This window comes from Chelonoidis abingdonii, chromosome 3 (assembly GCF_003597395.2).
Source record: "Chelonoidis abingdonii isolate Lonesome George chromosome 3, CheloAbing_2.0, whole genome shotgun sequence".
Classification (NCBI taxonomy): Eukaryota; Metazoa; Chordata; order Testudines; family Testudinidae; genus Chelonoidis; species Chelonoidis abingdonii.
Window position 1 is genome coordinate 25,041,786 of NC_133771.1, and position 22,451 is coordinate 25,064,236.

General features: G+C 40.8%; 1 protein-coding gene across 5 annotated transcripts in view; it reads left to right on the forward strand.

Moving 5' to 3' along the window:
- SMC6 (structural maintenance of chromosomes 6) overlaps positions 1-22,451 on the forward strand; it is a 93,075-nt gene that overhangs the window by 34,171 nt on the left and 36,453 nt on the right. For all 5 annotated transcript variants that reach the window (XM_032773955.2, XM_075063664.1, XM_075063663.1 and 2 more), the window contains 7 exons: positions 366-567; positions 734-848; positions 6,480-6,640; positions 8,915-9,050; positions 12,070-12,150; positions 14,117-14,287; positions 15,935-16,072. In XM_032773955.2, the coding sequence (XP_032629846.1) occupies positions 366-567; positions 734-848; positions 6,480-6,640; positions 8,915-9,050; positions 12,070-12,150; positions 14,117-14,287; positions 15,935-16,072 (1,004 nt within the window). The remainder of the gene's footprint in view (positions 1-365; positions 568-733; positions 849-6,479; positions 6,641-8,914; positions 9,051-12,069; positions 12,151-14,116; positions 14,288-15,934; positions 16,073-22,451) is intronic.

The following is a 22,451-nucleotide window of genomic DNA, read 5'->3' on the forward strand; positions in this document are numbered from 1 at the left end:
TTTGCCTATCTGGCCCTGCTCATGGAACTGGAAGCATTTCAAAGAATGCTACCATGGAGATTCATGGATTTTGCCATGAAGTGCTTCCAGAGATTTCAGGGGAAGGGACCCACCTATTATAAGGGTCTGCTTCTCAAAGTGTTTGTGAGAAGAGAAATTTACATGTAAAAGAACAAATTATCTATTTGTATTTACATTATAGCTTAGAAAACCTAACCTGAACTTTTAAAAAAAATTAAATGTGTTCTAAGATGTTTTTTTAAACTAAAACAAAGAATAATATAGGTAGATTTTCATTGCACTTACATATTAAAATATATTTGACACTGTGCCTCTAAAGTCTTGACTTCTTTGTTTATATTTAGGTGCTTTCATTAGTCTCAAAGACGCTGAACTTACTTTGGCTGTTGAAACTTGTTTAAAAAGCCTACTGCAGGCTTTTTGTTGTGATAATCATCATGATGAGAGAATGCTTCAGACACTGATGTCAAAGTTTTATTCATCTGGATATCGGCCCCAAATAATTGTCAGTAGGTTTCGAAATGAAGTGTATGATGTCAGACCCAGGTGAGTTCCAAGTTTTGAATAAAATTGCTGCTTCAGAATCTTGATCCAAATGGCTTAGTAGTAGCTCCAATATACACATGACCGTACGTTAGAAAATGCACTGAATTTTTAAAGCGGTTTGCACTGTTTCAATATGTACATTTTAGTTTTGTTTCTTTTCTCATAGGGCCGTTCACCATCCAGAATTCCCATCAGTCCTTACAGCTTTAGAAATAGATAATGCAGTGGTTGCTAATTGTTTGATTGACATGAGGGGTATAGAAACAATCCTGCTAATTAAGGTAGGACAAAACTGCCATATTTGTTTTTGCTGTAAGTTTTAAAAGGAATGTATATGCTAACGAGGCTTTTTGTAATTAAAAAAAGGCAACCTAATTGATTCTTACTGCCCCAAGATACCTATGGAAACAAGGGATTCTTCTTTGAATGGTTGCAGATGTGTATTCCACTCAGTACACAAATGTGCACAGAGCCAGTGCACTGAAGCCAGATAACTTTTCCCAGCATCATCCTAGGGGTGGAGCTCTAGCTTCTCTGGCCCTAAGATCTTTCCATGGCTATATAAGGGCAGCGCAGCCCTAATCCTGCTTACATCCTTCATTTTGGAGTCAGAGCTTCCCATACATTTTTTTTCCCTCTTGGATTTTCACCATCAGTTATTTGTAAATAATTAGTAGTACCCTGTAATTAGTAGTTAGTCATTAGCTTTCATTTGTGTTAGTGTTATATAGTGCTATCCCCTTGCCAGGGTTGGAGAACTGTCCTTCATGTGAGGTGGCAATTCCCAATAATAACCCCCATACGTGTTGTTAGTTGTGCCGAGGAGTGGGGCACATTAAAGAGAGGTTCTTCATTTGCCACTCCTTTAAAAATAAGACTCAAGTGGCCCAAGATTTGTGCTTAAAACAGCATCTCACTTAATAGGAATAAAAGAGGTCCTGGATAACCCCCATCCAAGAATATTAGCGGAACTGGCACATGAAACTGCAAGGCCAATGACAAAGATTTTTAATGAATCTGTCAACTTTGGGGTCATACCTTATGACTGGAGAAATGTGGATACATACTTTAAGAAAGGGGGGGAAAGAGTGATCCAGGAAACTACAGACCCCTTAGTTTGACCTAAATTGTATGCAAGGTCTTAGAACAAATTTTGAAAGAGTAATTAGTTAAGGACATAAAGGTAAAAGGTAATTAGGATAAAATACAACATGATTTTACAAAAGGTAGATCATGTTAGATCAACTTAATCTTTCTTTGAGACAATAACTGATTTTCTAGAAAAAGGAAATGCAGTAGATCTAATCTATTTGGATTTTAGGAAAGCATTTATTACAATTCCATGTGGGAAATTATTAGTTAAATTGGAGAAGATGTGGATTATTATGAGAATTGAAAGGTGAGTAAGGAACTGGTTAAAAGGGGGATTACAGCGCGTGAATTGTCAGGCAGATGGAAGGTTACTAATGGAGTTCCCCATGGATGGGTCTTGGGACCAGTCTTATTTAAAATTTTCATTTATGACGTTGGCACAAAAAATGGGAGTATGCTAATAAAATTTGCAAATGATGCAGAGTTTGTGTGGTATTGCCAATATAGAAGACGACTGGAATGTTGCACAAGAAAATTTGGATGAACTTTGAAATTGGAATAATAGTAATAGGATGAATGTAACAGTACAATATGCAAGGTTAATGGTTTACTTAAAATATTTTTTGATATAAAATAGCAGTTGTAAGTGAGAGGACAAGAAAGATCTGTGTGCATTGATCAGTCACAGGATGACTATGAGCTGCCAATGTGATGCAGCTGTGAAAAAGGCTAGCACAGTCTTAGGATGCATCCCATGAGGTATTTCCAGTAAAGATAGGGAAGTGATGTTTTCCATTGTAGAAGACACTGGTGAGATCACATCTAGAATACTGTGTTCAAGAAAGGTGAATTCAAACTGGAATGAATGCAGAGAAGGGCTAGTAGGATGATAAGAGGGATGGAAAACCTACCTTATGAGAGGAGACTTAAGGAGCTTGGTTTGTTTAACCTAATAAAATGAAGACTGTAGGGAGATATGATTGCTCTCTATAAATATATCAGAGGGATAAACGTCCTGGAGAGATTGGAGTTAAGGGCCAATGTTGACACAAGAACAAATGGGTATGAACTGGCCATCAACAAATTTAGAAACCTTTGTCTCATTTCAAGCCTAACTGTCAGAGGACTGAAGTTCTAGAACAGCCTTCTGAGAAGAATACTATAGGCAAGAAACCTAGCTGGCATCAAGGCTGAGCATGATAATTTTATGGAGGGGATGTATGATGAGGTTACCTACAGTGATATAGGGCCCATTTGTGACCGCTATTAACAAATATCTCCAGTGGCTGGAGATGGGAAACTAATGGGGAGGGGTATGAGTTACTACAGAGAATTTTTTTCCCAGGTGGTTCTCACCCACATGGTGAGGGTCTAAGTGATTACCATTTTGGGGGTCAGGAAGGAATTTTCCTCAGGTCATATTGACGATACCCTAGAGGTTTTTTCCCTTCTGCTGCTGCGTGGGATATGGGTCACTTGCTGGTTTGAACTAGAGTAAATTGTGGATTCTTTGTAATGGAAAGTTCTTAAATCAAGACTCAGCATGGGACTATTACAGGAGTGGATGGCTGAGGTTCTGTGGCCTGCAGTGTTGCCGGAAGTCAGACTACATGATTCGGATGATCCCTTCTGCCCTTAAAGTCTATATCTAATATTAAGAACACACCAAAGAACCATCTACAGTTGGAAATTTAACCTGTTAGTGATAGTAGACAACAGGTCCACCTGAACCAGAGCTGAAAACTGTTTAACTACCTTTGTCTTTTGGTCAAAGCTATTTTCAGCACCTCAGAAAGCTGTGTTTTGAAAAGGTTTTCTTTAAACGAGTTAAATAATTTTGTTCCAGTTTTGCTAGCAGTTAAACTGTTCTTATCACTAGTTCAAAGCAGGGTGGATTTGATTTAAATCAAATTGATTTAAATCACTAATCAGGAAGACTCAGTCATGGATTTCTACATAAAAGTGCATTCTTGTTGCATATTCATATTGTTCACAACTCCTACATGTGAGACCCAAATTGAGTCTCTGTTATGGCCTGCTGCCATTATAGGTTTTCCCTTCCAGTGTGAGAATGTTATGGTATGGTCGATCTCAAATCAATGAAGGCTACACTCAGAAAAACCTCAAGACTTCTGGAATATGCTGCTCAAACAGTTTCACTTTTGTTTTTACTGCTTGTCCCTCCCTTCTCACATTTATCTCCAGACTTCTCCTGTCCAGATCTATTCCGCCCTCAACAATCTTCTGTTCATTGAACTTTTTGAAATTTTGCACTTTTAGAGAGAGATAAGGGATTGATTCTATGTACACAAATTTGCAGAGGGACAATAGGGTTGAGGTCTGTTATTTCTCACCTCTATACATTATTTATTTAAAAACATTTTTGCTGTTAACAAGCATGTTATTTCTGGAGACACAAATCCACAGTTTGAGAACTGCAAAACTAAGCATCTCTGATAGTATCTTTCTGTCTACCCAGTGGGACTCAGTGCTAAATCTAGGCGGCTATGTCTACACTATCCGCTGGATCGGCGGTTAGTGATCAATCTATCGGGGATTGATTTATCGCGTGTAGTATAGACGCAATAAATTGATCTCCGGTCGCTCTCCCGTTGACTGCTGAACTCCAGCTCGGCGAGAGGCGGAAGCAAAATTGATGGGGGAGCCACGGCACGCCGCGAGGACGCGAAGTAAGTAATTTTAATTCGATCAAAAATATGTTGAGTTCAGCTACACTATTCTCGTAGCTGAAGTTCCATATCTTAGACACCACCAACCCCACCCCACCCCACCCCACCCCAGTGTGAACCAGGCCTTCTAGACTTAGCACTGAGGCCCATTGGGTTGATAGAAAGATTAACCTAACTAATCTATACAGAAGCTTCTGGGACCCCATAAGATTGGGTCCCTAATCCATGAACTATTGGAATTCTTTTACAAAACTTTTCTTAAACATTATATGAATTTATTCTCATACTATAGAATTAGAATTTATAATCCCTATTCCATGATGAGATAGTTTTAATTAAGATAAATTATAGCTCAAAGATATCTTTAGATTGCTTTTTTCTTTAAAAAGCATTTTATCAAAAAAATCAGATTTAAATAAAAGATCCATTTTTTTTTTTTTTTTTTAAATTATTGATTTTTATCCACCGTGCTTCAAAGAGACCCATTGCTGGCAGTTGTCCATTTCCTAATGTAGACTAAGCTTTGAAAAGCAGTAATATCTGAGACCTCCTTCCCACCTCCCCAAGAAGTTCTGGTTCACAGCAAAATAGATGTAAGTTTACAATGTAATATGGCAGGGGAAAAATGCTAATGGGATTAGTTCTGTCTGTACTGCACTTAACATACGGCTTCCAGTTCTGGGCATCTTAATTTCTGAAAGATAAAGAAAATTGCAGGGAATTTGGAGAGAAGCAAGAAAACAGATTACGGGGCAGGAAATAATGGCTTAAGAGGAAAGAAATTAGAATTACAAGTATTTGATTAATGTGTTTCTTCTGATAAATATTGCTTGGGTAAGTAACAGGACACAGTCCTCTAAGGTTTCAGAGTAGCAGCCGTGTTAGTCTGTATCCGCAAAAAGAACAGAAGTACTTGTGACACCTTAGAGACTAACAAATTTATTTGAGCATAAGCTTTCGTGAGCTAAAGCCCACTTCATTGGATATATGCAGTGGAAAATACAGTAGGAAGATGTATATATTTGTCTACATTTAAAATGCTACAGTGGCACAGTTTGCGCTTCTATAGCGCTTCAGTGAAGTTACTGCCTACGCTAAGGGGAGGATTATCCCGTTGATGTCGGTAATTCTCCTGCCTGAGAGGCACTATCTACGCTGGAAGTTAGGTTGGTTTGAGTGCGTCACTCAGAGATGTGGATTTTTCACATCTGAGTGACATAATATCAACCTCATTTTCTAGTGTAGACTAGGCCTATGTGTTTGAATGGTGTGAAGATCAGAGAGAGAGAGGATTTGTTATAAGTCATTAGAAGGAGATATAGCTAAGGGTATGTCTACATTTAAACATGTACAGTGGCACAGCTGCAATGCTGCAGCTACACCAATGTAGCACTTAAGTGTAAACACTACCTATGCCCAAGAGGGGAGTGCTCCCATTGGTGTAGGTAATCCATCTCCCCGAGAGGTGGATCCTTCCATTGACCTAGCACTGTCTACAGTGGGGGTTAGGTTGGCATAGCAACATCTCTCAGGGATGTGAATTTTTTACACTCCTGAGAGACGTAGTTATGTTGATATAAGTCCCCAGTGTAACCCTAAGAGAAATGGGATGGCAAGCATACTGGGCTTGGCCTAAACAAAGCTGCATCAATTTTACTGAAGGTGTTTTGATTAAAACAGTGCAACTTTTGTATGTAGACAATCATGTAGTTGTGGAGTATTTTTCCAAAGGAAACGGGGAAAAAGTCATTAATTGAGAGATTTAAAATGAAACTGTACGAAGAATACTGCCAGATGGATTCAGTAGATGATCTAAGGGTGTATTCCATCTTGAATATCAGTATTTTTGTCATCTTAAGACTCTTTAGTAGACTCATTGGTCCAGGTAACTCTTAAATGGGTTGTGTTTTATTCGAAGTATAAGGGACTTAGACTTTTCTTAAGTGTCAGATCAAGTTCTTAAATCTTAAACTGAGTTTTCGTACTGTTTTGAAAACAAGAAATACCACGCCTGAGGTTGGTAGAAGTCAGTGAGAGCTTTGGGTGTTCTAAGGATCAGAAACATAGTTAACATTTCAAATTGCTAGCCATTGTGAGTACTTTTTATGAGAAAATACCTGTGTTTTTCAGAGTAACCCAAAGGCTCGTGAAGTAATGCAGAGTAAGCGGCCTCCAAAAAACTGTAGAGAAGCTTTTACTGCTGAGGGTGATCAGGTGTTTGAGAGACGTTATTATTCATCTGATAATACCAGGCCAAAATTCCTAAGTAAAGACGTGGAAGCAGAAATAAGGTTAGTGTTGTATTGCTGAAGTGTAAAGTATTCTCTCTCAAGGTGTTAGAAGTAACATCTTTTGCTCCTTGTCCTTCTACACCTGTTCGGGGGGTTCAGGAGTGTTTAAAAACACAAAATCTAAAAAGAACTCTACCTTCTGCATTGTAGAAAAAGGTACCCTTCTCTTCAGTTGATCTTTCTTTTCCTAGACTTAACTCCATGACAGTATCTGCATCACACTTTTTTCTTGTGAAGTTTTTTCCTCATCCAGACTTATTAAAATCACGTATCAATTTCCCAGAAGTACCTTTTGTAATAGATTCATATTTTTGATTTCCTTCTTAATTGTTTTGAGCTTGTGGCATGTGGATGTGGCCCAAAGATATGGGATTTGCAGAGACAACATACTCTGAGAAATCCAGTTACCTTCCTTTCATTTTTGTATCCTTGGTCAAAGAGCAGGCCTGAAATGAAAGGTCTCTAAAAATGCTATGAAAATGGAGTAGTGTTTCCAAATTAGCCTCACACCAATTTCCCTTTGTTAAAAGATTTGTAGCTATTTTGTTAGGTCATGTCTACGCTACAAAATTAAGTCAAGCTAATTTACGTCGGCATACAGCTGCTGCAGTAATTATATTGCTTGTGTATGCCTACACTTCGTTCCGTGTGTCAGTGGTGTGCATCCTCACCAGGAGCACTTGTATCATTTTGGGGCATTTTGGGATGACTTTTGAAATCCAGTAGCAGTCTATATAAGGAATGCAGGGTCTGCACTGACACTGTGTCAACCTAACTGCATTGACATTGATTCTGTGCCTCTCTTGGAGGTGGAGTTAAATCGGCATAGTGGGGCACTTACGTTGGCGGGAGCAAAATTTTAGTGTAGACACTTACATCGTTAGATCAATGTAAACTGTCTTGTGTTGACCTAACTGTAGTGTAGACCAGGCCTCAGTTCCAAGCATTTGGTATACCTACGTGCAACTATATGTAGTCATCTTGATTATTCTGATTAGTTTTTCGGAACAGCAAGCTTTAAAAGAAAACCAGCATTTATTCTTGAGAGATCTCAGAGGTGGTGGTAATAACTTCTTTGATCAACTCCAGTTAGTACCATTAAAATACTTTATTTTGGGGGCTGCGCTATAATGCAGATGAAGTGAGAAAATAGGTCACTGTTGAATTAAAAATTTATTGAAAAGAAATTTTCCTTAACTATTAACACCTAAGATGTTCAAAATTCTGTGAGTTCTAATAACAACTTTTTGCTATTTAGGGTGTGGTTTTATATTTATATTTTTCTCCATTTAGATTATTAAAATAAATCAGTCAGATTCTCTTTATGTTAATAATCAGCTTCTAGTCCACTACTTTTTTCAAGTTTTCAGTTGTTACCAAAATGCTGTTATATTTCTGTTGCAAATTTTGCAAGTGAAGCCAAGTTTTTTTTTTTTTAAACTAAAAACAAATGAACAAAAAAAAAACAACAAAAAGTCTCCCTTAGAATATGGGATGAGTATGTCATTTCCTTTAGTCTCTCTTGGATTAGTCTTTCTTGGATTATAAACATTATATTTTTATGAAGCCTTGTACTATAAACAAATGTTGTTAAACCTTATATTGGGATCCTGCTTAATCTATTGTTTCTTTTAAACACTAACACTAAAGCCTATATTGAAATACGCACGTTTTACTGCAAATAAGTGTTTTTTACTATGGTCAGCTGAGATGCTGCCTCTGCCGTTTCCAGTTATGAAAGCTGTGTATGAGTATTTTGTCCACTTTATATGAAGGTTAACTAGAGTGTCTGTTTTTTGCTTTTTAAGTGAATTTACTGCTCACTAAAAGTGCCATATTAACAGTCCTGAGGATTGAAATCCTCCTTAAAAAGAACAAGTATGGGAAGTGGTAGGCCAAGTTTCTCCATACTGACTTAGAACTTTGGTTAGAGTGAAGTATCTGGCCTTCAAGTATATTAGCATTTTTAGAAGTAATAACACAGTTTAGTTCAGGCACTTGGCCTTTCTGCTGAGGCTGCCGATAAGGGTTCTAAATGAGATGGTGGTTCATTTGACGCGAATGCAGTACCCACTAGGGACTGAACAGAGACTACTAAATAACTATCAGATGATAATCAATTATGAACTAGTGAGTTAGTGATAAAGCATTCAGTCTCCCTATCAGTCATTAGCTCCTGTATCAGCCTTCTTGTTTCATAGCCATTGTTCAGTCCATTTGGTAGAATTTGTAATTGGAGAGCATATAATCTTATGATAAATTTTATATTTTAAGTCACTTGCAGAAAGAAGTTGAAAACAAAATGGCACAGTTGTCAACATCTCAATGTCGTTTATGTTCCAATGAAAATGAGACAAGACAGAATGAAGACTATCTTAATCGTCGTCGTAGACAACAAAAAGAATTACAGGTAGAAATATGTAATAGACTGCTAAAGTCAAAAATGCATCTGTTTTAGCCTATTGTATTAGTCTTTTTTAAACAGTACACTTTTAAACAAGTGATTTTCACACATATTTATTTTGGTGGCTTTGCTTTTGTTTAAAAATGTACGAAGTCTCAGGCTGTATTGTCATTAAGTGTCCTTGCTTCATGAAGCTAGATTTATGCTCGCATGTTTCCCTTGTTGTTCTATGAATGCTCACTACAGCATACTTTTTATTGATTTTTCCCTTTCTATGTAAAATATTATTAAAAATTAGGGTTTTCACTTTCCTTGGGAGACCAATATAATAAATACAGCTTTCTACGGTGTGTATTCCGTCAGTCTAATTTCTTTTTCTTAATTTCATCCCATTAATCCTTGTTTATGCTTTATTAAAACATAATTAAGTCATCTTCCTGTTTAGCATTTGCATCCTTCAGCTGTTTATGTATTAATATTGTGACACTTCCTAGGGGCATCCAGGGTTGTGAGGCACCTTGCTAATGTGAGGAAGTCTTGTCTGTACCTGCCTTGGGTCAACTCCTTGACTCTCCAAGCCACAGGCAGAGGCAGTAGGCATACGCCATACCCTGAATCCTCCAAGCAGTCCCTTGCGATGTTGAGCCCCTTATCCACTGGACATTCACAGAATTACCAGACCCACTGTTCCCAAAGGAACAGTACACTACAGCTTAACACAGAGCCGCGTAACAGACAGTACTTAGATTCATTCATAAAGAAAATCAAGTGTAAATATATTTAATGATGGCTATAGATTCAAATGATAACAAACAAATACAGTATACCCCCGATTATTTGAATAGCATAGATTCTGATAATCGGAAGTTTGTATAATCAGGAGGGCGGGAGCCATTCATCCATTCAGCAGTGGGGTGGCCTCCCCCACAGCCATCTTCCTTGCAGTCCTGGCTGTGGGGGCCTCTGCGCTGCCCTACTTACTCAATCCCCTGACTGTGAGGATGCAAAGTTCTCCCTGCAGGGCTGTTGACACCCTGTCTCTGCAAGCACAAGACATGGAGGGAGGCTGCAGTCCTGGTGAGACAGAGCAGAGACCTCCATCCAGAACTCTGCCATGCCCCACCAGGACCACAGCCATCCTGCACCTTGCGACCTCCAGGTGCTGGTGGATGTCACCAGCCCCGCAGCAGCTCAGAGAGCCCTTTGCAGCTCTACTGTCATGGCCCCATTGCTTGCTTATTCCCATGACGGTAGCCTTGCAGGACCCATTCAGCAGCAGGGTGGTTCCTGCTGCTGAGGACTTGTCCTTCTCCCTCTCATTTCTGGCCAGGGCTCTCTGCTGTATTATCCGAACCTCCACATTATCTGAATCCCTTCCTTGTCTCCCAGCAGGATAAATGCGGAGGGCATGTATTTCATGCTGTGGGACAAGGAAGGAATTCACATACTGGGGACACATTTCAGAGTGGTTGCCTTGTTAGTCTGTATTAGCAAAAACAATGAGGAGTACTTTTGGCACCTTAGAGAATAACACATTTATTTGGGAATAAGCTTTCGTGGGCTAAAACCCACTTCATCAGATGCATGGAGTGGAAAATTCAGTAGGAAGATACATATAACAGTACTTAATGTAGAGGTTTAGATAATAGGGTTTCGGATAAATGTAAGTATATCGTATTGGAAACAAAGGGTTACAAATAAAATAAAATTGTACCACATATGTTAGTGCCTAAACTCAGCTAATAAAACACCCTCTTGTCTAATAAAGTACTGCTTGTCCCAAAGGCGCTCTCACAGCATTCTTCAACCAGGATGACTGAGATCCACCTTTCATGAGACCAAGCCTGCTGGCAGCCTATCTTCGCCCAGATGAAGGATGCCAGGGCATTTTTGTGCACTGCTAGATATTGTAAGACCAGTCCTTTGTTTTTTACCTTTAAAACAGACACCCCACCTCCCACAGTTCTTATTAAGTTTCTTCTAAAATCCCTACAGTCTCAGCACTGGTGTTTAATTTTTTATGCAAATAGACTTCTTTTGTAAGACACATAACAGAAAGCTAGGGAGATAATGGTCTTCTACCTCCTGTCTGATGGAATCAGTCTCAGGGCATGCAACTACTACGAAGCCTTAACATATATATTTATAGATATTATTTGCATATACATTTTGCAAAGATTATGATGACCAGTGTGATAAAGGCTTTCAGTGGAAACCTTAAGAGACAGACTTCGGTGAACTGGAATGTAAATATCTCATCTAGGGGATCCCTGTAGCCCTTATGACCTCCTGTGCCTTCTGCCAATTGGCATCATAAATGATCTTTCGGTCGCAAATGTCTCTTTTCTTCCCTCCATATTCCCTTAGTTATTGCATAACTCAATTGTGCATATTTAGTTTTACATTTCTTTAAAAATCTTTCTAATCAGTCAGTATTCTTGTTCTCAGAATGCCTCTTTATAGTAGACTAGGTTCTACAGTTGACTTATATTGGCCAATGATGCTCAAATTATCAGGTAAAGAATTGCCTATAATAAAAATAAATAAATGGAGATATACCAATCTCCTAGAACTGGAAGGGACCTTGAAACATCATTGAGTCCAGCCCCCTGCCTTCACTAGCAGGACCAATTTTTGTCCCACATCCCTAGGTTGCCCCCTCAAGGATTGAACTCACAGCTCTGGGTTTAGCAGGCCAATGCTCAAACCACTGAGCCATTCTCCCCCTCCCCCGTGTCCTATTATGGAAGTATGTGCACTGAAGTGCATATAAGTAGTTGTAAAGTATCAGCACATGGACTAAAATGTAACTACTGCAGAAAAATATTTGAATGTGGGTTTTTTTTGCAATATAGGAAAGTTTTATTCTCCATTATTTTGAGAAAAATGTAATTAATGAAAATGTAATTTTAAAAAATTACTTCTCTTTGGAACACCTGCACTTCTGGATCAAAATGTCCTTGTTTTGTATGGATTTTAGGTTACCTGTTTAACTTTCTAAGAAAAAAAATGTTTCCTTTTTCAGATGAAAATAAGAAGAATAAACATAGAAATAGCAGATCTTGAGAATGTAGAAGAACACCAATCAGTAGACATCTCTACATTAGTAAGTGATTAATGTATTCTTTCTCACCTTGATGTATTATTCTATTTTTTTTAAATGCTAGTAATGAGAACTTATGTTTGATTAAAGCATGTTTTGATCTGAAGACAACCAATCTCGATTTGAAGATAACACAAGAAAGAATCCACCAGTTCTCTTTGTTCCAATAGTTAATCACCCTCTCTTAAAAAATAATATATACAAAAAAGTGTGCCTTACTCTCAGACTAAATTTGTCTGGTTCAGCTTCCAGCCATTGGTACTTGTTACTCTTTTTGTGCTGGATTAAAAAGTCTTTTAGTACCCAATATTTTCTTTGCACTGTAATCAAGTCACCTCTCAATCATATTTCTGATAAACTAACAAAATTGAGTTCTTTAAGCCTCACAGTATAAAGCATTTTCTCTCACCCTTGAATCATGTTTGTGGCTCTTTTTTGTACACTCTCCAATTTTTCAATATTCTTTTTAAAATGGATACTTTGAGATCATTGATGACAATGTTGAAGACTGACTTAGAATCTCCTGTGTCTAGGACAAATGAGGCAACCCATTTTTTTTCCAGCACTATCTGTACAGACCAAGATGTTTGACTCCACCTTGTCATAATAAAAATAATAATAATTGGAGATATACCTGTCTCCTAGAACTGGAAGGGACCTCAAAAGGTCATCAAGTCCAGCCCCCTGCCTTCACTAGCAAGACCAAGTACTGATTTTTGCCCCAGATCCCTAAGTGGCCTCCTCAAGGATTGAACTCTCAACCCTGGGTTTAGCAGGCCAATGCTCAAACCACTGAGCTATAGCTCCCCCATCCCCTTAATGGCAGCATCCTTTTAAATTGTACTGTGATAGCATCGGGCCTAGTACCAATCTCTGCAGAACCCCACTAGAAACACTCCCATTTAATGATGATTCCCTATTGACAATTATTTTTGAGATTTGCCAGCCAGTCGTTAATCCATTTATCATGTAGTTTATAATTCTTGTGTGGTATTAAGTCAAATGCCTGACATAGGTATAAGTATATGATATCTACTTAGTTACCTTTATCAACTAAATTTTGATCTCATTAAGGTTTGTTTGACCAAACCTATTTTTCATAAAACTTTATTGACTTGCATTAATGATATTCTTATCCTTTAATTCTTTATTAATTGAATCTGTATCAGCTTTTCCACTGTTTTGCCTGAGACTGAGGTCAGTCTAACCTGCCTGTAGTTAACTGAATCATCCTACTTGCCCTTTTTGAGTATTGGCACAACATTAGCATTCTTCCAGTCTTCTTGAATTTCCTTGATATTCTAACATTTATCAAAAGTGAACATGAAGGGGCCAGAAATCTCCTCAGCCAACTCTTTTGAGCATTGTTGGATGCAAGTTCTATGAGCCTGTTTTACATTATTTTTATCCCTAGTAGATATTCATTTGTAGCTAATGTACTGGAAAAAAGCTTCATCATCCTCATGTGATACAAGTACATCATTCTGCTTCTTTCCAGTACAGTACAGTATATTTATTGAATACTTTTGCCTTTTCTGCATTGTTGTTAAGTTTTACCATCTCCATATAGTATTGTGCCTGTAGTATTGCTATAATTTATTTTGCTATTAATACACCTAAATTCCTTATTGTTCCAACATCTACCAGTCATGATATTTTCCCTGATATTTTTAACTTCCCATATCAATTTTCTGATTTGTATTGATTGCCATCATGGCATTTTGGCCATCTAATAAACTCTCAGTTCTCTGGTTTGATTTGATTGTCTGTAACAACCCCATGCAGTATCTCCCCCTCCTGGGCTTGTTAGTTAGCCCATTGATACATAGACATTATTAATAGAGAATTGAATACACTGTTGCATGTAATCTCACAGCCATAAAAGTGACTTTGAAATGAATATCTTGTACAACAACCAAGAGTGGTGTTTTTCCTCTTAATTTTCAAACCTATGTTTATATGCTAACAGGAAGATGAAGCTTACGAAAACAAACATAAGATGGAATCTGTTAAACGGGATATGGAACAGCAAAAGGGAAAAATGGAGGACTCAAAAATTATTCTACGAGTGGCTGAACGTAAACTTGAAGAAATTAAAGAAAAACTTCACCAAGTAGAAGAAATAGCCAGTCCAGTCAAGGTAGAAACCGTATAAATATACATCTTTTAAAAACATACTTGATTTTCATTTGTTGGCAAATGTAATGGGTACTAATTTTCAAAGAGGGGAACAAAGGATCGGGGAAATTATTCCAGTCAGCCTGACTTTGATATCTGGAAAGATACTGGAACAAACTATTAAGCAATCAGTTTGAAAGCACCTAGAGAATAATAGAGTGATATGAAATAGCTGGTATGTCAATAAATCATGCCAAACCATCCTAATTTCCTTCTTTGACAGGTTACTGGCCTAATTGATGCGGGAGGCATTGTAGACATGATATATCTTGGTAACAGTAAGGCCTTTGATAGAGTCCTACATGTCATTCTCATAAGCAAACCAGGGAAATGTGAATCTAGATTAAGTTACTATAAGGGCAGTGCACAACTGGTTGACAGATTGTACTCACAATAATTTTCTATGATTCGCTGTCAAACTGGGAGAACTTATTTAGTGGGCTCCAACAGGGATCAGTCCTGGATCTAGCACTATTCAATATTTTCATTAATGACTTGGATAATGGACTAGAGCGTATGCCTATAAAATTTGCAGATGATACCAAGCTGGGAGGGTTTGCAAGTACTTTGGAGGACAGGATGAAAGTTCAAAATGACCTTGACAAATTCTCCAGTTGATCTGAAATCAACAGATGAAATTTAATAAAGACAAGTGCAAAGTACTACCCATAGAAAAGAAAAATTGAATGCATGTCTTCAAAATAGAGTATAGCAGGCTAGGCAGTAATACTGCTGAAAGGGATCTTGGGTTCTGGTGTGTCACAGATTGAACAGGAGCCAACAGTATGATGTCAAAGGCTAATATTCTGAGGTTTATTAACAGGAGCATTGCATGTAAGGTAGTAGAGGTTGTTGTTTTATTTTACTTGGGCACTGGTAAGCCTTCAGCTGGAGTAGTGTGTCCAGTTTCAGCCACCACATTTTAAGAAAGGTGAGGGCAAACTGGAGATAGCCCAAAGATCAGCAGCAAAAATAATCAAAGGTTTAGAAAAGCATGCCTATGAGGACATATTAAACTGGTTATGTTCAGTTTTGAGAAAAGAAGACTGAGCGGGAGCCTGGTAAGAGTTTTCAAAATATGTTAAGGGCTGTTATAAAGAAGATTGTGATCAATTGTCTTTCCTGTCAGCTGAAGGTAATTGGCTTAATCTTCAGATATTAGGAAAATCTTTCTAACTATAAAGATAGTTAAGTATTGTAATAAGTTACCAGTTTATAAGAGAAGTGCCCATTTATTGGGATTCTCTGTTCTTTTTCCATTTTTCAGCCCAGTGTTTCTGAGCTCTTCTTCCTAATGAGTAAAGAATAATACTATTCCTTTACAGACCACATACAGCCCCTAAAAGTAACCAGTATGACAGAGGAGCAACACGAGGTATTCTCTTATTGTACTCTTTCTGACAGAATTGAGTGTGTGCTCTCACATAAATTGCTGTTACTGCCACTGGAGTTCAGAGGGAATGACGTTATAAAATGTGAAAATCTAGAAACTGTTAGTAGAGCAGTAATGGTGAAACATACTCCCCCATTTTAAGTTAGTAAACATTGGGGAGGAGTTCACAATTCTGCCATTCCAATTAAATGTGACATTTTGATTTGCTCCAAACAGGATGAATTAAACCAAGCTGACTTAGAAGTGGAAAAGAGTAAACACCACTGGCAGCACTATGAAGAGAAACAGAAAGAGCATTTGGCATCCATAAAAAAACTTAAAGGAGAACTAGCTGCTAAAGAAAAAGAATTAAAGGTATGAGGGGTTTTGACAATTTGTAGGGAACAAAAGCTGGGTATTCAAGGTCCATTTATTACTTGGCTAGTCAGCTGTTCCCTCTGCTAAGTGAAGGTTCTGTTGTTTTAAAATTAGTATCATAGTCCCTTGCTCTAACCCCAAGTACTCAAGAAATCTATCCTGCATACTATTGTCCGTGTTTTAGTTGTCTTTAAGTATTGATTGCTAGGTTAGCTAAAAAGAACTTGAAGTGTATGTGGTGTAGTTTTCTTTTGATATATGTCTTAATGAACCATTATCGGGATTTTAAGCCTACCAGTTAATTTAAATCTTTCCTGCAGTCCACCGTCTCCCACAATTCTGGACATCTGGGTTGTTCTCCTCTCTCGGCCATTGATAGGGGTGGGTTCAGCATTTTGGCACTGCATGGTCTGGTCACGCCTACTCTGCTTTTGCGTGCTGCCTCCAGAGCCACAGACAGTGGTAGTTTCTTTTGTTCCTGCCTTCCCTCCTTCTATTTTAACTTTTTTGCATATTTTTTGGCAGGGAGCAGTATGCTCCCCCTTTGGCATTCCTCCTCCTCCCTGATCAGTTAATTCTTCAGGGTTTACCCCTCCCTGATCTCCCTCGTGGACAAAATCTTTTCTTTCCAAGGGAAATTCCTCCATCCCTGCTTTCCAGGAGATTGTGATTCCTTTGTTTTGTTCAACTGCAAAGGTGTGACACATCTTAGATGTCATAAGAAGGTTTAAAAGCATACAGAATCCACAGGAAGACTGGGCTCCCAATTCATTTCCTTCCACTTGAAATACCTTGAATTAAGAGCTTCCAAGTCCTCCATCACTAGGTGGAGAGACTATGTATTGTGGAAGCTTATAAATCATCAAAGATTCCTCTCCCAGAAGAGATCAAGGCTCACACTCTCATGAGTGGAAAAAGCAAATGCATCCACTTTGGAAATTTGCAAAGTGACTCTTTGGTCTAAGTAAGCAGTACAAAGTGGACCTTCTGCGGACAGCGTCTGTGGTAGGAAGGTGCTGCAGGCAGTGATCCAAAAATAATAGACTTTTGAGCAAGCTCACAAGTAGGGGAGGGTATTTCTTTCCTACCAAATTTCTTGTTTCACAACCCTTCCTATATCGGTTCATTGCTGACTACTTTCCAGACATCCACAATTGTGGGAGACATTGGGTTGCGGAGCAGAAAATTTCTTACCAATTTTCTTTCAGCTAGTATTGTCTCCCACAGTTTTACCCACCATGGATGGTTAATGGGTAGAGTCAGCTGTTAAGTGGAATTGTTAACATATGACTGTCTTCTTTAATCTAATGTACATAGTTATTTCTTATCTCTGGTATATATGTTAATGATATTATGCAAGTTTTAAAGCCTGGGAATAACTCAGTGTGTCATCAAAATACTGATCTGCCTCCATGAGCTGCAGAGAGAAGAGAGCAGCCCAGACATGCAGAATAGTGGGAGACACTGCTAACAGAAAGGAAATTATTGGTAAGAACTTTTCCATTAGATAATTCAGGCTTACCAAGCCAAGAATGCTGCTTTTGTACCAGTGGGGAATATGTGGTGAAAATGTCTTCACCCAGTAAAGTTTATACTTACGGTCTCAGATCTGAAAACAAATAGCAGTTTTTCTGAGCATTGCTTTTGTTCAGGGTGATAATACATCACAGGAAAAATCAGATAGTTTTTATACAATCATCAAGATGGCATTTAAACACAAATGTAATCATCAAGAGAGCTCTATGAAAGGATTCAAGACTGAAGACAAAAGAGAGGCTATTTAGATTCTAAACTTCATAGGAAAGTATCTAGCAAATGGCCGGAGCCAGTGGGGACAGACACAGGCATTACACTTTTGACCAGTGGCTGCAACTTGATTATAATTTAGAACAGCAAACAATTGCTGAAGCAGGGATCGGCAACCTTTGACATGTGGCTCACCAGAGTAAGTACCCTGGCGGGCTGGGCCAGTTTGTTTACCCACCGCATTCACAGATTCAGCCAATCGCGGTTCCCACTGTCCGCAGTTTGCTGTCCCAGACCAAAGGGGGCTGTAGGAAGTGGCACGGGTCGAGGGATGTGCTGGCCACCACTTCCCGCCGTCCCATTGACCTGAAGTGGCGGACTGCGGCTAGTGGGAGCCGCGATCGGCTGAACCTGTGGATGTGGCAGGTAGACAAACTGGCCAACCTCGCTAGGGTGCTTACCCTGGCGAGCCACATGTCAAAGGTTGCTGATCCCTGTGCTAAAGCGTCATGTCCCGGCAATTCAATAGCTGCTCTAAGCTGTCAGTAACCTGCAGGTTTGGCGCCTCCTTGTGCAGTAGCTTGCCAGGAGCTGTAGGCTTTGGAATTGAAGGCCTCATCGGGTCTGGTTAGTATTTGGGCAGGAAGTTTACTCCAAAGTCAAGCATCAACAGGTTAGGGTGCATGCTGCATCCCACATTTCCCCTTTTCACTGCTACCAGATTGCATTTAGAAGATGGGTGTAACTTAAAATCAACAAGGAAAAGTTACTAAAAGAACACTAGATGACTAAAGGAGTGCAGCTTCATTGTTTTGTTAATGAATTAATAGAAGGTAGGATTTTAGCAACCTACTGACTTAGATCTAAAATATAGTTTATTATAAATATAGGTAAATTACTATAAATATATAGTTTTCAGATAGATACTCCGTTTCTTCTTCGAGTGATTGTTCATTACACATTAGGTGTGCGCCTGTCGTGTGCCTGGACATCGGAAACTTTTTCCTTTAGCAATTCCTGTCGGGCCGGCAGGGGAGCCCCCACCAGAGTGCCACCTCCATGCTGGTGCATATATGCCCCTGCCAACCCAACTCCCCATCAGTTCCTTCTTACCATCTGTGGCGGTGTTGGAACAACTCCTTATCTTTCGCTTGCGAGTGATCCCTTAGCACAGTTATCTGTAGTTAGCAGTTGTTAATAGTTCTCAGTAGTTAGCACTTCTTAATAGTAGATAGTTAAGCTTCCTTTGTTTTAGGTGTTTGGAAGTTGTTTCCAGCACCACCCCTGGGCTGTGGGGCATGCCGCAGGCCCAAGGCTTTAAGGCTTGTGCCACGTGCCGCAAGCCTATGTCAGACAGTGATCCCCATGACTCGTGTCTCCGTTGCTTGGGGGAATCACACCACACCGAGTACTGCAAGATCTGTAAGGCTTTCAAGCCAAGAACAAAAAAGAAAGAGACTTTTGCCTCAAGCAGCTACTCATGGAGGCCGCGCTGCAACCTTCATCCTTGGATCATCCAGCTTTGGCGCCGGAGTCCTCAGTGCAGAGTGCCCCGGCATCAGTTCGTGATCCGGCACTGCAAGCATACGACACCAAGGCAGCAGGACAGGCCTTGGCACCGTTTGATCTCGCCAGCATGGTTGAAGGGCCACCCTAGAGCAGAGGGTGCTCCCCGCATAAGGAGGAGGTGCCTCCAAAAGGACCAAGCACTCAAAGTGGTGTGTCCTCAGGATACGTTTCTCACAAGTCTGTCTAAGGAAGAGGTCTGTTGCCATGTGACGGTGGCCCTGGACGTATTCTGCAAACTGGGTCTTCTAGTCAACGTGCCCAAGTCCTCCTTGATACCTACGCAAAGGCTGGAATTCATCGGGGCAGGACTGGACTCAGTACAGGCACGAGCAAGCCTCTCGGAATCCAGATTTCTGGCCATCCTGCGAGTCATAAGCTCGATGCTAAGATTCCCCCTACCATGGCCAGATGCTGTCTGCAGCTCCTGGGGCCCATGGTGGCGTGCACTCACGTAGTCAAGTACGCTTGGCTATGGCTCAGGACTTTACAGGCATGGCTAGCCCGGGCAGAGATCCCCTAGACCTTGTCGTGACAGTTCCTCCCCAAGTACTGGACTCCCCGCGATGGTGGCTCAGTCAGCTGGTAGTATGCGAGGGTATCCCCTTCGCAGCACAGCCGACTCTGACGCTGGTGACAGACACATCAGACCTCAGCTGGGGAGCTCACTTAGGGGATCTAAGGATGCAGAGCTTGTGGTCCAGAGACGAGAGGTTGCTCCATATCAATGTGAAGGAGCTCAGGGCAGTTCGCCTAGCCTGCCAAATCTTTCACGCTGCCCTAGAAGGGCACAGTGTGACAGTTCTGACAGACAACACCATCATCATGTTTTGTATAAACAAGCAGGGCAGAGCCCGCTCCTCTCCCCTCTGCCAAGTGGCCCTTCTCCTGTGGGATTTTTGTATAGCCTGCTCCATCCATCTCGTAGCGTCATACCTCCCAGGAGAGCAAAACAAACTGGCGGACTGCCTCAGCAGGTTGTACCACATGCATGAGTGGTCGATGAGATAGGATGTCTTGCAATCGATCTTCCGAAAGTGGGGATTTCCCCAAATGGACCTCTTTGCTACCAAGGACAACAGCCATACCAAGGACAACAGCCAATGTCCACAGTTTCGTTCCTTCCAGAACCACAGTCCGGGCTCGGTTGCAGATGCCTTCATGATCCCTTGGAGCAGGAGTCTGCATTATGCTTTTCCACCACTCCCACTCATCTGCATAGTCCTGATCAAAGTTTGCAGGGACAAAGTGGTAATAATTCTGATGGCCTCAGCTTGGGCCCGCCAGCATTGGTTTACAGCCCTGCTGGAGCTGTCAGTGGCCGTCCCGATTGCCCTGTCCTGGCCCGCACCGAGATCTCATCACGCAGGACTGCGGGCGCCTGCTCCACCTGGATCGACAGTCGCAGCATCTCATGGCGTGGAAACTCTATGGTTGAACGCTATGGAGAGCCAGTGCTCCCTTCTGGTACAGCAAATTCTCCTTGGCAGTACGAAACTTTCCACTAAGGCCACCTACTTGGCTAAGTGGAAAAGATTCTCCTGCCGGTGTGAGTCAAAACAGATACAGCCACTTCAGACCACTATTTCAGTCGTCCTAGAATACCTCCTGTACCTCAAACATTAGGGTCTCACTCCCTCCTCAATCAGAGTGCATCTAGCTGCCATTTTGGCGTTCCACCTGGGGGTATCAGGGCATTCTGTGTTTTCTAACCCCATGGTAGCCTGATTCCTTAAGGGACTGGAAAGGGTGTTTCCCTGCTCACACCCACTGGTCCCTCCCTGGAACCTTAACCTATTCCTGGCCAAACTTATGGGATCCCTTTCAAACCCCTGGCCACTTGCTCTCTCCTTCACCTCTCCTGGAATGTGGCATTCCTGGTGGCCATTACATCTGCGAGGAGGGTGTCCGAGTTGAGGGCCCTCACCTTGGAGCCTCTGTATACAATTTTTATAAGGAAGAAGTGCAGCTCAGGCCACACCCTAAATTCCTCCCTAAGGTAGTTTCACAGTTTCATATGGGGCAGGACATTTGTTTGCCAGTGTTCTTTCCTAAACCACATATGGACCCCAGTCACCATAGCCTGCACACTCTAGATGACCGAACGGCTCTGGCATGCTATCTAGAGCGAACTAGACCTTTCCGCAAGTTGACACAGTTGTTTGTCGCTATCGCCGAGAGAATGAAAGAGCTTCAAGTCTCATCGTGGATTGCGGATTGTATCCGCGCGTGCTACGAGCTTGCCAAGGTGCCAGCCCCCCTATCACGGCTCACTCGACTAGGGCCCAAGCATCCTCAACAGCTTTTCTGGTGCAGGTCCCGATCCAGGAGATCTGTAAAGCAGCCACCCAGTCATTGGTGCACACATGCACAGCCCACTACGCAGTCAATCAGCAGACCAGAGATGATGCGCCGGTCGGCAGAGCTGTTCTCCAATCAATTGTTCCATGACTCCTATCTTCCTCCTATGGTAATCTTGTGAGTCACCTAATGTGTAATGGACGTGAACAATTACTTGAAGAAGAAAAAACGGTTCTTCTTCGAGAGATGTCCCTGTGGGTGCTCCACGTTAGGTGTCGGTGCGCCCCTGCGCCTTTGATCGGAGATTTTTTGCAGCAGTACTCCTACAGGCCACGCATGCTTAGAACCTGTCACTCATTCTGAGTGTGTTACTAGAAAGCATGCGAGGCCAGTACCCTCAGTTCCTTCTCTACCGCCCCCGGCTTGAGACAGAGCTCAGCAGACTCCTTAGTATTTTCTTTCTTTATCTTAAAATTCCTGTAGTTAGCTAGTTTTTCTCTGTTACTTACCTTTGTTAGTGTTACCTACCTTTTCCTACTAGTTAAAAAAAAAAAAATTTCTCTCGTTCTGTCAGCACTTCAGATATGCCTGGCTCCACAGGCTTTAAGCGCTGCTCTTCTTGTAAGGACGCTATCCCTCTTTCGAATGGGCACTCCATGTGTCTAAAATGCTTGGGGGACACCCATATTCCTCAAAAATACCCTCACTGCACCAAGTTAAGCTCTAGAGCTAGGAAGGACAGGGAGTTAAAACTTCGTTTGCT